Here is a 14,968-nt window from a genome sequence, read left to right on the forward strand (position 1 = left end):
ACTTTAGTGCCCTATTTCTGCCCAAATCCTTGTTGGTCAAAAGAAATGGCAAGTGGGTCATATGTAAGTGACCCCCCTGTGCGGGTTTCCAGTGTAATATTTTTTGACCAACGCTGTTTAACCCTTGCAGGACACAAGCTACTTATTCAAAATGATATCTGGGACCCATGCCCATTTTCTGCCCAAATCATTGTTGGTCAAAAGAAATTGCAGGTGGGTCATATGTAGGCAACCCCCCTGTGTGGGTTTCAAGTGTAATATGTTTTAAACAACACTGTTTAACCCTTGCAGGACACCAGCTACTTATTCAAAATAATGACATCTGTGACCCATGCCCACTTTACTGCCCTATTACTGCCCAAATCCTTGTTGGTCAAAATAAATGGCAAGTGGGTCATATGTAAGTGACCCCCCTGTGCGGGTTTCCAGTGTAATATTTTTTGACCAACGCTGTTTAACCCTTGCAGGACACCAGCTACTTGTTCAAAATGATGATTCTGGGACCCATGCCCACTTTACTGCCCTATTTCTGCCCAAATCCTTGTTGGTCAAAAGAAATGGCAAGTGGGTCATATGTAAGTGACCCCCCTGTGTGGATTCCAAGTGTAAGATTTTTTGACCAACGCTGTTTAACCCTTGCAGGACACCAGCTACTTATTCAAAATGATGACATCTGGGACCTATGCCCACTTTACTGCCCTATTTCTGCCCAAATCCTTGTTGGTCAAAAGAAATGGCAAGTGGGTCATATGTAAGTGACCCCCCTGTGTGGGTTTCCAGTGTAGTATTTGTTGACCAACGCTTTTTAACCCTTGCAGAACACCAGCTACTTATTCAAAATGATGATTCTGGGACCCATGCCCACTTTAGTGCCCTATTTCTGCCCAAATCCTTGTTGGTCAAAAGAAATGGCAAGTGGGTCATATGTAAGTGACCCACCTGTGTGGATTCCAAGTGTAACATTTTTTGACCAACGCTGTTTAACCCTTGTAGGACACCAGCTACTTATTCAAAATGATATCTGGGACCCATGCCCATTTTTGTGCCCATTTTCTGCCCAAATCATTGTTGGTCAAAAGAAATTGCAAGTGGGTCATATGTAGGCAACCCCCCTGTGTGGGTTTCAAGTGTAATATGTTTTGACCAACACTGTTTAACCCTTGCAGGACACCAGCTACTTATTCAAAATGATGATTCTGGGACCCATGCCCACTTTACTGCCCTATTACTGCCCAAATCCTTGTTGGTCAAAAGAAATGGCAAGTGGGTCATATGTATCTGACCCCCTGTGTGAATTCCAAGTGTAACATTTTTTGACCAACGCTGTTTAACCCTTGCAGGACACCAGCTACTTATTCAAAATGATGACATCTGGGACCCATGCCCACTTTACTGCCCTATTACTGCCCAAATCCTTGTTGGTCAAAAGAAATGGCAAGTGGGTGATATGTAAGTGACCCCCTAGTGCGGGTTTTCAGTGTAATATTTGTTGACCAACGCTGTTTAACCCTTGCAGAACATCAGCTACTTATTCAAAATGATGACATCTGTGACCCATGCCCAATTTACTGCCCTATTACTGCCCAAATCCTTGTTGGTCAAAAGAAATGGCAAGTGGTTCATATGTAAGTGATCCCCCTGTGCGAGTTTCCAGTGTAATATTTTTTGACCAACGCTGTTTAACCCTTGCAGAACACCAGCTACTTATTCAAAATGATGATTCTGGGACCCATGCCCACTTTACTGCCCTATTTCTGCCCAAATCCTTGTTGGTCAAAAGAAATGGCAAGTGGGTCATATGTAAGTGACCCCCCTGTGCGGGTTTCCAGTGTAATATTTGTTGACCAACGCTGTTTAACCCTTGCAGAACACCAGCTACTTATTCAAAATGATGATTCTGGGACCCATGCCCACTTTAGTGCCCTATTTCTGCCCAAATCCTTGTTGGTCAAAAGAAATGGCAAGTGGGTCATATGTAAGTGACCCCCCTGTGCGGGTTTCCAGTGTAATATTTTTTGACCAACGCTGTTTAACCCTTGCAGGACACCAGCTACTTATTCAAAATGATATCTGGGACCCATGCCCATTTTTGTGCCCATTTTCTGCCCAAATCATTGTTGGTCAAAAGAAATTGCAGGTGGGTCATATGTAGGCAACCCCCCTGTGTGGGTTTCAAGTGTAATATGTTTTGACCAACACTGTTTAACCCTTGCAGGACACCAGCTACTTATTCAAAATAATGACATCTGTGACCCATGCCCACTTTACTGCCCTATTACTGCCCAAATCCTTGTTGGTCAAAATAAATGGCAAGTGGGTCATATGTAAGTGACCCCCCTGTGCGGGTATCCAGTGTAATATTTTTTGACCAACGCTGTTTAACCCTTTCAGGACACCAGCTACTTATTCAAAATGATGATTCTGGGACCCATGCCCACTTTACTGCCCTATTTCTGCCCAAATCCTTGTTGGTCAAAAGAAATGGCAAGTGGGTCATATGTAAGTGACCCCCCTGTGTGGATTCCAAGTGTAAGATTTTTTGACCAACGCTGTTTAACCCTTGCAGGACACCAGCTACTTATTCAAAATGATGACATCTGGGACCTATGCCCACTTTACTGCCCTATTTCTGCCCAAATCCTTGTTGGTCAAAAGAAATGGCAAGTGGGTCATATGTAAGTGACCCCCCTGTGTGGGTTTCCAGTGTAGTATTTGTTGACCAACGCTTTTTAACCCTTGCAGAACACCAGCTACTTATTCAAAATGATGATTCTGGGACCCATGCCCACTTTAGTGCCCTATTTCTGCCCAAATCCTTGTTGGTCGAAAGAAATGGCAAGTGGGTCATATGTAAGTGACCCCCCTGTGTGGATTCCAAGTGTAACATTTTTTGACCAACGCTGTTTAACCCTTGTAGGACACCAGCTACTTATTCAAAATGATGATTCTGGGACCCATGCCCACTTTAGTGCCCTATTTCTGCCCAAATCCTTGTTGGTCAAAAGAAATGGCAAGTGGGTCATATGTAAGTGACCCCCCTGTGCGGGTTTCCAGTGTAATATTTTTTGACCAACGCTGTTTAACCCTTGCAGAACATCAGCTACTTATTCAAAATGATGACATCTGGGACCCATGCCCACTTTACTGCCCTATTACTGCCCAAATCCTTGTTGGTCAAAATAAATGGCAAGTGGGTCATATGTAAGTGACCCCCCTGTGCGGGTATCCAGTGTAATATTTTTTGACCAACGCTGTTTAACCCTTTCAGGACACCAGCTACTTATTCAAAATGATGATTCTGGGACCCATGCCCACTTTACTGCCCTATTTCTGCCCAAATCCTTGTTGGTCAAAAGAAATGGCAAGTGGGTCATATGTAAGTGACCCCCCTGTGTGGATTCCAAGTGTAAGATTTTTTGACCAACGCTGTTTAACCCTTGCAGGACACCAGCTACTTATTCAAAATGATGACATCTGGGACCTATGCCCACTTTACTGCCCTATTTCTGCCCAAATCCTTGTTGGTCAAAAGAAATGGCAAGTGGGTCATATGTAAGTGACCCCCCTGTGTGGGTTTCCAGTGTAGTATTTGTTGACCAACGCTTTTTAACCCTTGCAGAACACCAGCTACTTATTCAAAATGATGATTCTGGGACCCATGCCCACTTTAGTGCCCTATTTCTGCCCAAATCCTTGTTGGTCAAAAGAAATGGCAAGTGGGTCATATGTAAGTGACCCCCCTGTGTGGATTCCAAGTGTAACATTTTTTGACCAACGCTGTTTAACCCTTGTAGGACACCAGCTACTTATTCAAAATGATGATTCTGGGACCCATGCCCACTTTAGTGCCCTATTTCTGCCCAAATCCTTGTTGGTCAAAAGAAATGGCAAGTGGGTCATATGTAAGTGACCCCCCTGTGCGGGTTTCCAGTGTAATATTTTTTGACCAACGCTGTTTAACCCTTGCAGAACATCAGCTACTTATTCAAAATGATGACATCTGGGACCCATGCCCACTTTACTGCCCTATTTCTGCCCAAATCCTTGTTGGTCAAAAGAAATGGCAAGTGGGTCATATGTAAGTGACCCCCCTGTGCTGGTTTCCAGTGTAATATTTTTTGACCAACGCTGTTTAACCCTTGCAGGACACCAGCTACTTATTCAAAATGATATCTGGGACCCATGCCCATTTTTGTGCCCATTTTCTGCCCAAATCATTGTTGGTCAAAAGAAATTGCAAGTGGGTCATATGTAGGCAACCCCCCTGTGTGGGTTTCAAGTGTAATATGTTTTGACCAACACTGTTTAACCCTTGCAGGACACCAGCTACTTATTCAAAATAATGACATATGTGACCCATGCCCACTTTACTGCCCTATTACTGCCCAAATCCTTGTTGGTCAAAAGAAATGGCAAGTGGGTCATATGTAAGTGACCTCCTAGTGCGGGTTTTCAGTGTAATATTTGTTGACCAACGCTGTTTAACCCTTGCAGAACACCAGCTACTTATTCAAAATGATGAAATCTGGGACCCATGCCCACTTTAGTGCCCTATTTCTGCCCAAATCCTTGTTGGTCAAAAGAAATGGCAAGGGGGTCATATGTAAGTGACCCCCCTGTGTGGATTCCAAGTGTAATATTTTTTGACCAACGCTGTTTAACCCTTGCAGGACACCAGCTACTTATTCAAAATAATGATTCTGGGACCCATGCCCACTTTACTGCCCTATTTCTGCCCAAATCCTTGTTGGTCAAAAGAAATGGCAAGTGGGTCATATGTAAGTGACCCCCCTGTGTGGATTCCAAGTGTAACATTTTTTGACCAACGCTGTTTAACCCTTGCAGGACACCAGCTACTTATTCAAAATGATGACATCTGGGACCTATGCCCACTTTACTGCCCTATTTCTGCCCAAATCCTTGTTGGTCAAAAGAAATGGCAAGTGAGTCATATGTAAGTGACCCCCCTGTGCGGGTTTCCAGTGTAATATTTGTTGACCAACGCTGTTTAACCCTTGCAGAACACCAGCTACTTATTCAAAATGATGATTCTGGGACCCATGCTCATTTTTGTGCCCATTTTGTGCCCAAATCATTGTTGGTCAAAAGAAATTGCAAGTGGGTCATATGTAGGCAACCCCCCTGTGTGGGTTTCAAGTGTAATATGTTTTGACCAACACTGTTTAACCCTTGCAGGACACCAGCTACTTATTCAAAATAATGACATCTGTGACCCATGCCCACTTTACTGCCCTATTACTGCCCAAATCCTTGTTGGTCAAAAGAAATGGCAAGTGGGTCATATGTAAGTGACCTCCTAGTGCGGGTTTTCAGTGTAATATTTGTTGACCAACGCTGTTTAACCCTTGCAGAACACCAGCTACTTATTCAAAATGATGAAATCTGGGACCCATGCCCACTTTAGTGCCCTATTTCTGCCCAAATCCTTGTTGGTCAAAAGAAATGGCAAGTGGGTCATATGTAAGTGACCCCCCTGTGTGGATTCCAAGTGTAATATTTTTTGACCAACGCTGTTTAACCCTTGCAGGACACCAGCTACTTATTCAAAATAATGATTCTGGGACCCATGCCCACTTTACTGCCCTATTTCTGCCCAAATCCTTGTTGGTCAAAAGAAATGGCAAGTGGGTCATATGTAAGTGACCCCCCTGTGCGGGTTTCCAGTGTAATATTTGTTGACCAACGCTGTTTAACCCTTGCAGAACACCAGCTACTTATTCAAAATGATGATTCTGGGACCCATGCTCATTTTTGTGCCCATTTTGTGCCCAAATCATTGTTGGTCAAAAGAAATTGCAAGTGGGTCATATGTAGGCAACCCCCCTGTGTCGGTTTAAAGTGTAATATGTTTTGACCAACACTGTTTAACCCTTGCAGGACACCAGCTACTTATTCAAAATAATGACATCTGTGACCCATGCCCACTTTACTGCCCTATTACTGCCCAAATCCTTGTTGGTCAAAAGAAATGACAAGTGGGTGATATGTAAGTGACCTCCTAGTGCGGGTTTTCAGTGTAATATTTGTTGACCAAGGCTGTTTAACCCTTGCAGAACACCAGCTACTTATTCAAAATGATGAAATCTGGGACCCATGCCCACTTTAGTGCCCTATTTCTGCCCAAATCCTTGTTGGTCAAAAGAAATGACAAGTGGGTCATATGAAAGTGACCCCCCTGTGCGGGTTTCCATTGTAATATTTTTTGACCAACGCTGTTTAACCCTTGCAGAACATCAGCTACTTATTCAAAATGATGACATCTGTGACCCATGCCCAATTTTCTGCCCTATTACTGCCCAAATCCTTGTTGGTCAAAAGAAATGGCAAGTGGGTCATATGTATCTGATCCCCCTGTGTGGATTTCAAGTGTAACATTTTTTGACCAACGCTGTTTAACCCTTGCAGGACACCAGCTACTTATTCAAAATGATGACATCTGGGACCCATGCCCACTTTACTGCCCTATTTCTGCCCAAATCTTTGTTGGTCAAAAGAAATGGCAAGTGGGTCATATGTAAGTGACCCCCCTGTGTGGATTCCAAGTGTAAGATTTTTTGACCAACGCTGTTTAACCCTTGCAGAACACCAGCTACTTATTCAAAATGATGATTCTGGGACCCATGCTCATTTTTGTGCCCATTTTGTGCCCAAATCATTGTTGGTCAAAAGAAATTGCAAGTGGGTCATATGTAGGCAACCCCCCTGTGTCGGTTTAAAGTGTAATATGTTTTGACCAACACTGTTTAACCCTTGCAGGACACCAGCTACTTATTCAAAATAATGACATCTGTGACCCATGCCCACTTTACTGCCCTATTACTGCCCAAATCCTTGTTGGTCAAAAGAAATGACAAGTGGGTGATATGTAAGTGACCTCCTAGTGCGGGTTTTCAGTGTAATATTTGTTGACCAACGCTGTTTAACCCTTGCAGAACACCAGCTACTTATTCAAAATGATGAAATCTGGGACCCATGCCCACTTTAGTGCCCTATTTCTGCCCAAATCCTTGTTGGTCAAAAGAAATGGCAAGTGGGTCATATGTAAGTGACCCCCCTGTGTGGATTCCAAGTGTAACATTTTTTGACCAACGCTGTTTAACCCTTGCAGGACACCAGCTACTTATTCAAAATGATGACATCTGGGACCTATGCCCACTTTACTGCCCTATTTCTGCCCAAATCCTTGTTGGTCAAAAGAAATGGCAAGTGAGTCATATGTAAGTGACCCCCCTGTGCGGGTTTCCAGTGTAATATTTGTTGACCAACGCTGTTTAACCCTTGCAGAACACCAGCTACTTATTCAAAATGATGATTCTGGGACCCATGCTCATTTTTGTGCCCATTTTGTGCCCAAATCATTGTTGGTCAAAAGAAATTGCAAGTGGGTCATATGTAGGCAACCCCCCTGTGTGGGTTTCAAGTGTAATATGTTTTGACCAACACTGTTTAACCCTTGCAGGACACCAGCTACTTATTCAAAATAATGACATCTGTGACCCATGCCCACTTTACTGCCCTATTACTGCCCAAATCCTTGTTGGTCAAAAGAAATGGCAAGTGGGTCATATGTAAGTGACCTCCTAGTGCGGGTTTTCAGTGTAATATTTGTTGACCAACGCTGTTTAACCCTTGCAGAACACCAGCTACTTATTCAAAATGATGAAATCTGGGACCCATGCCCACTTTAGTGCCCTATTTCTGCCCAAATCCTTGTTGGTCAAAAGAAATGGCAAGTGGGTCATATGTAAGTGACCCCCCTGTGTGGATTCCAAGTGTAATATTTTTTGACCAACGCTGTTTAACCCTTGCAGGACACCAGCTACTTATTCAAAATAATGATTCTGGGACCCATGCCCACTTTACTGCCCTATTTCTGCCCAAATCCTTGTTGGTCAAAAGAAATGGCAAGTGGGTCATATGTAAGTGACCCCCCTGTGTGGATTCCAAGTGTAACATTTTTTGACCAACGCTGTTTAACCCTTGCAGGACACCAGCTACTTATTCAAAATGATGACATCTGGGACCTATGCCCACTTTACTGCCCTATTTCTGCCCAAATCCTTGTTGGTCAAAAGAAATGGCAAGTGGGTCATATGTAAGTGACCCCCCTGTGCGGGTTTCCAGTGTAATATTTGTTGACCAACGCTGTTTAACCCTTGCAGAACACCAGCTACTTATTCAAAATGATGATTCTGGGACCCATGCTCATTTTTGTGCCCATTTTGTGCCCAAATCATTGTTGGTCAAAAGAAATTGCAAGTGGGTCATATGTAGGCAACCCCCCTGTGTCGGTTTAAAGTGTAATATGTTTTGACCAACACTGTTTAACCCTTGCAGGACACCAGCTACTTATTCAAAATAATGACATCTGTGACCCATGCCCACTTTACTGCCCTATTACTGCCCAAATCCTTGTTGGTCAAAAGAAATGACAAGTGGGTGATATGTAAGTGACCTCCTAGTGCGGGTTTTCAGTGTAATATTTGTTGACCAAGGCTGTTTAACCCTTGCAGAACACCAGCTACTTATTCAAAATGATGAAATCTGGGACCCATGCCCACTTTAGTGCCCTATTTCTGCCCAAATCCTTGTTGGTCAAAAGAAATGACAAGTGGGTCATATGAAAGTGACCCCCCTGTGCGGGTTTCCATTGTAATATTTTTTGACCAACGCTGTTTAACCCTTGCAGAACATCAGCTACTTATTCAAAATGATGACATCTGTGACCCATGCCCAATTTTCTGCCCTATTACTGCCCAAATCCTTGTTGGTCAAAAGAAATGGCAAGTGGGTCATATGTATCTGATCCCCCTGTGTGGATTTCAAGTGTAACATTTTTTGACCAACGCTGTTTAACCCTTGCAGGACACCAGCTACTTATTCAAAATGATGACATCTGGGACCCATGCCCACTTTACTGCCCTATTTCTGCCCAAATCTTTGTTGGTCAAAAGAAATGGCAAGTGGGTCATATGTAAGTGACCCCCCTGTGTGGATTCCAAGTGTAAGATTTTTTGACCAACGCTGTTTAACCCTTGCAGGACACCAGCTACTTATTCAAAATGATATCTGGGACCCATGCCCATTTTTGTGCCCATTTTCTGCCAAAATCATTGTTGGTCAAAAGAAATTGCAAGTGGGTCATATGTAGGCAACCCCCCTGTGTTGATTTCTGCAGTCAAATTTGTGGTCCATGATTCATTAACCCTTGTAAAAGTGATTGTTCTGAATAAGAAGCTGGAGCTCGAATAAGAAGCTGGAGCTCGAATAAGAAGCTGGCCGAATAAGAAGCCAACTTCAGCCTCGTTAGGATTCCTGTATCAGTCAGACCATCTTACTTATTATACATAACTAATACAGAATTACATGTCACACGGATGAATCTGACTCGCTTTTATAATACATTTGTGGTACACTTTATATATTAGTACATGTGACCTATATATTATATATATATATACACATGCTCTGCCCCAGGCTTCACCCCACAGCAGCACAGCAGCAGGGGACCTGCCCCAGCTCAGTGCTGCTCCTACAGTGTTAAACACATTCTAAACCTAAGTGACCACTTTTGTGTAAGGATTTCTCTGCAGCACAGGGATGAACCCTTTCAGTGCCATGGCGTCCATATTATTACTGTGGGACGGGGTCTCCAGCCACAGACGCTAACTTCATCCATGTCACATAACCCACATACATGTTACTATATATCCTCCACATACTCACCAGAGCAGACACCTGTCACCCCCAGAATCAGCAGGACAAGGGGGGACATCCTCCTGTGGGTGATATGTTGGGGGACCTGGTTCAGTATCAGAAGAAACTTCCTGAAGTGAAACAAGTATAATAGTCAGCCAGTGACTATATATACGTGGGGTGTGATCTCCCTTCTGATTGGTTAGTGTCAGGGTCTCTGACCAATAGGAAAATGAGCTGACAGAGGATCAGCAGTTACCAGGCAGGCAGTGGCTGTAGAGGTTACGCCCAGAGAGAAAGTGAAAGTGAGATGTCAGAGACAGAAATAATATGGCAGCAGCTAGTTCCCAGGCTGTGAGTGTAGATTGCACCACATGACCAATAGAACATACCATGTGATTTACAACTACAGTGGCACCAAAGGTCAGTGGAATACCAATTTTACCGTCCACACCACTACCGGTTGCCTTTAGTAACCAGGTGGCAGGTGAAGCAAGTCTGCGAGGATATACTTTTCTAACAGGATATCCTGTTGGTTTTCAGGCGTCCCCCGCCTTCCTGGGTCATATGGTATGTCCCATCATCAGGAACATTTACTAAAGAGGATATATACAGTATATCCGACTGAGACAATATACATTTGAAGTGTTTTTTAGCAGTTGCATACCTCCCATCTTTCATTGGTGGTCCAGCGGGACCTTTGTGAAAATTCGGGGGTATTGCCTCGTGGTGAGGGGCGTGGCCTTCAAATCACTTCACATGTGCAAGGCCACGCCCCCATTTTGCAGCTGCTGCCGTCTGACTGTGGAGAATAGACGCTGTGCACATGCGCACAGCGTCTATTCCCTGCTGACAAGCGGGTTTCAGTGGGGACTCCCAACTGCCCCCCACACCAGCAGCATGGGACACTGCCGGCCCCGTGTGGGTCATAGGAATGTGCCCAAAATCCGGGATGTTCCTGCGGTGAACGGGACAGTTGGGAGCTATAGCAGTTACTATGGTTACAGCACATTTATAGGAGGCCTGAGGGCATAATTCATTCATGTCTGTGCACAGCGTCTACCCACAGGCGACAGGAGGGCTCCCAACTGCCCCCACACCACCACCATGGGACACTGCCGGCCCTGGGCAGGACAGATGGGATACGGCCTTTAGGTTGACACTATTAAAATTGACTTGCATTGGGTCGACCACTAAAAGTCAACCGGGCGTAGGCCGACACATGAAAAAGGTCGACGTAGCTAAGGTCGACAGGTTCAAAAGGTCGACACAAGCATTAGGTCAACAATGGGAAGGTTGACGAGAGTTTGTCACTTTCCCTTGAGCTGACCTGAGCGGACAGGCGGTATGTTCTGTCCTACCATCCGCTATGGTGCGGTGGGAGAATATAATAGTGTGCTGGGCGCAGGGAGGCTCCGAGCCCGTAGCCTGGTGAGCACAGCGAGGCCCTGAGCCCTGTCATCCGTCACTGGTCCACACAACACATGTTGTCCTTATGGTTGTCCCAATGACCCATTTCCTCACAGACGTGGGGCCTTATTCAGGTTGATTCGCTCAGTACCATCTGGTACTCCCCCATCGATGGCAAAAGTATTCGACATCGGCCATGAACCATCGATGATTTCAAATCATCGATGGTCGATGGCCATCCCTAGCTTAGTAGCAGGAAGAGAAATCCATCACGCAGCAGGCAGAGGACGCAGCCTGTGCGGACATCTTGGGAGGTACAGATCAGCTCTGTAAGTGAATAAGCTTCCGGCGCTGCTGCCTGTCATACACACTGTGACAGGTAGTACTAGTGCAGCGCAGACCGGAAGGAGGACAGCAGAAATGATAGAGAATGCAGAGCGGGGAGCGTCGTCGGCTCTCTCTGTCTCCTCCGTGGGACCTGTCATTCTCTCTTACACTAATTACCGCGCTGCGCTCAGTATACAGAAAACTGGCCCACAAGGCCATCGGCCCTTCTGGCATTTGCCAGAAGTGCCAGATGGCCAGTCTGGCCCTGTGTATAGCGGACAGGCGGGGTGTGGGCATCTGACATCACCACATGTCAGCTGTCCGCCCAATGCCCTGCAATACTACACGCACCTGTATGAGTGGTCTGTACCAACCTTACAGGACAGAGCGCCTTCTTCATCATTCAATGGTCGGCAACCATCGAAGGATGGGGGCGGATCCTTTAAGGCTGCGAATGGATGTTGAAAAAAAAGTGATGAACTGAAGTCTCCCTGTGCAGCTTAGGTATTTTCTTGGTGTTTCCCAAAAACACCCAAAAAACAAATGGCTGGTACTTGCAGAAAACCTTGGGCGCACTGGGTGAACTTTATAAAATGTGTTTAATAGAGGTAAGAAGATAACAAAATAAGATTGGCCTCACATGAGGCTCTACACTGTAGGCTCCAACACTGGGCAGGGCCCAGGATTGCTATCACCTACAAGGACCCAGCCCAGTGTGTGACCCGTGGAGCCTACAGGGGGAGCCTCCTTTGGAACACTCTGTTATCACCATCTTTGGTTCCACCACTGGGTAAGGGGGATATTATTATGCTCATGTGATGCCAATCTTATTTTGCTATCTTCTTACCTCTATTAAACACATGTTATAAAGGTCGCCCAGTGCGCCCAAGGTTTTTCAATCTACAAGTACCAGCCATGTGATTGGATGTTACTGTGTACTATCCATTCCCATGCCCTGCGTGCAAATTTGCCATGTGAATGGGTGGCGGCCAGCCACCATTCGCAAGGCGGGGTTTGCTGGATTTGCCCATACGCAGGCTTGCGAATCAACCTGAATAAGGTCGGCCTGGGGGAGAGGTTGAGAACCGCTAAATGGCCGGTTGCCGCTCCAGACACCTACTTCCTGTCAATCACCTTGTGAATGACTAGCAAAGGAAAAAACATACAGGAGTTCATGGCTAGCAGGTGCAATCTACCTGCCAGCACGTATTTATACCCCGCCACTCTACCGGCGTTCCCCCTCCACACGGCGCCTCCAGGACAGAGCCATTCAGCCGCACACTGCTGATCTGACTAGCGGCATGATCTGAGACGGTCTGCTGGACATCGGTGCACGTCACATCACCGCTACCTGCCCCTCTCCTACAGGCAGACAATGCTCTGTTCCTGGACTTCCCTGGTAATGTGTGATTACCATCACCTGTAGTGACACACCTTTCTTATCAATTAACCTGTTCAGCACAGGTGACTGCAATCATACATCAAGAGGGAAGTCCAGGAGCAGAGCTTTCTGTCCCTCCTGGAGAGGGTCATGTTGGGAGGTTTGAGGCTGTGATGGCGTACCACAGTGGTAGCCAACCCTAGCCCTCAAGAGCTACCAACAGTTCACATTTTCCAGACAACCTAGCTGCTGCACAGCTGCACTCATTAATCACTGACACATTTTAAAAGATACACAGATGGAGCTAATTAGCTCACTTGTGATTCTGTGAGGAGACCTGCAAAACATGCACTGTTGGTACTAGCTCTCGAGAACTAGGGTTGGCTACCCCAGGCGTACCATATATGTATTGCACAAGGAACACGTCCATTAAGGCGCCAGCCTTAATGTTCGGAATTTCATTGCTTTTTGGAGTTTGAGTGAAATAGTTACAGCAGGTTTCTGAAATGTCAGATCATGTGTAAGAAGCCTTAATGGGACATGTTAAACCAGTGGTAGCCAACTCCAGTCCTCGAGAGCTACCAACAGTTCACGTTTTCTAGATCTCCTAGCTGGGGCACAAGTGCACTCATTACTGACTGGCACATTATAAATGATCCACAGGTGGAGCTAATTACTTCACTTGATTCTGTGAGGATACCTGGAAAACGTAAACTGTTAGCAGCTCTGAGGACTGGAGTTGGCTATCCCTGTGTTAAACCGTGAGGCTTTTTGTCTATTGAATATATATATGTGTATAAGTCAGAGGTTCCCAAACGCGGGCCTCAAGGCACCCCAACGGTCCAGGTTTTAGGTATATCCATGGCTCAGCACAGATGGTTAAATCCGACTGACTGAGTTACTAATTAAGTCACCTGTGGCCAAGCATGGATATACTTAATACCTGGACCGTTGGGGTGCCTTGACCGCGTTTGGGAACCTATGGTATAAGTGGTTGTAGCCTGGCACTCAAAGTGCCCAGATAACCGGCTGGGGTGCCCTCTGTTGACCACTGTGGGTCCGTTATAAAGGATAGAAAGGCAGCGGCACTCCACAGACTTGTAAGAATAAAAACCCTTTAATGTGCCCTGTGGCATTTCGGGGACTGCTCCCCCGTCTTCACGGACATGCAAACAGAATAAGAATACACGTACATGCACCACAGTCCTGGGCATCCCATTAAATGCATTTAGCTGCACGGCTCCTTGGGCAATCTTTGGCTACCGAGCAGATCAATCAGGCATACCTAAAGATGATAAAAAATTAATAATGATCCTATCGGCCGTTGGCCATAAGGCAATCCTACAGCAATGGATTCATGATGTTAGACCCACATTACCCATGGCCACCTCCCGTTTAATCTTCTTGTTTACGATGGACTGGCTTGAGACCTCCCAGCACAAAGAAACCTTGACACCTGCATTATTTCAATACTGGGATACATTTATTCAGTATTTTGCCGATTTTTAACCGTTTTAAAACGGTAATCTGTGTGGTCTGAAAGGTGCAGGGCCACTTTACCATTTTACAAAAGCCGTTTTTGTAACGGTTAAAATGGAGGGTCCTACCCGTTTCAGACCCGGTATTTTGGCATCAAAATCGCGTCTGAAACGGTATTTACGACCCAGCAAATGAGCTGGGTCCTAAATTCAGTGCAGTGAATATTTAATGAGCGCTCATTAAATATTCATAGCACTGAAGCCGCCCCCGACTCCCTCCCCCCCGCATTGTGTTAAGAAACCCCCCCCCCCCTGTGCAGCCGGAACCTCCGTAATTGCGGATCCCGGCAGTATGGACGGCTGCGCTTATAAAAAAAAAAAGTGACTTTCGGAAAATGGCTGCCCCATAGGAAAACCTGTTTATAAAACTGTCTTTTAAAAGCCAGTTATGCGGTCTGAAAGCAGCATAAACTTGCTCTTAGGCAATGATTTCAATCCACAACCTGGTACTCCTATCAACTCCTTGGCAATAAAGACCCTATTCCCATATAAGATCACCTTCCTCCTTTCCCCTTCTTCATTCTCCCTCCCTATTCCTCTTCTTACTTGAGCCTCTCCCATGGATCGACTGCCCTATGGATGGATCGGGGGCCTT

At 45.5% G+C, this 14,968-nt stretch overlaps 1 protein-coding gene across 1 annotated transcript in view; it reads right to left on the minus strand.

Moving 5' to 3' along the window:
* LOC146036347 (saoe class I histocompatibility antigen, A alpha chain-like) overlaps positions 1–9,845 on the minus strand; it is a 243,857-nt gene extending 234,012 nt beyond the window's left edge. Inside the window, exon 1 of the mRNA XM_083160304.1 lies at positions 9,748–9,845. Coding sequence (XP_083016430.1) covers positions 9,748–9,796 — 49 coding nt within the window. The 5' untranslated portion in view covers positions 9,797–9,845. The remainder of the gene's footprint in view (positions 1–9,747) is intronic.
* Positions 9,846–14,968: the final 5,123 nt, after the last annotated feature.

The sequence above is a fragment of the Crinia signifera genome, chromosome 9 (genome assembly GCF_055691185.1).
Source record: "Crinia signifera chromosome 9, ASM5569118v1, whole genome shotgun sequence".
Lineage (NCBI taxonomy): Eukaryota > Metazoa > Chordata > Amphibia > Anura > Myobatrachidae > Crinia > Crinia signifera.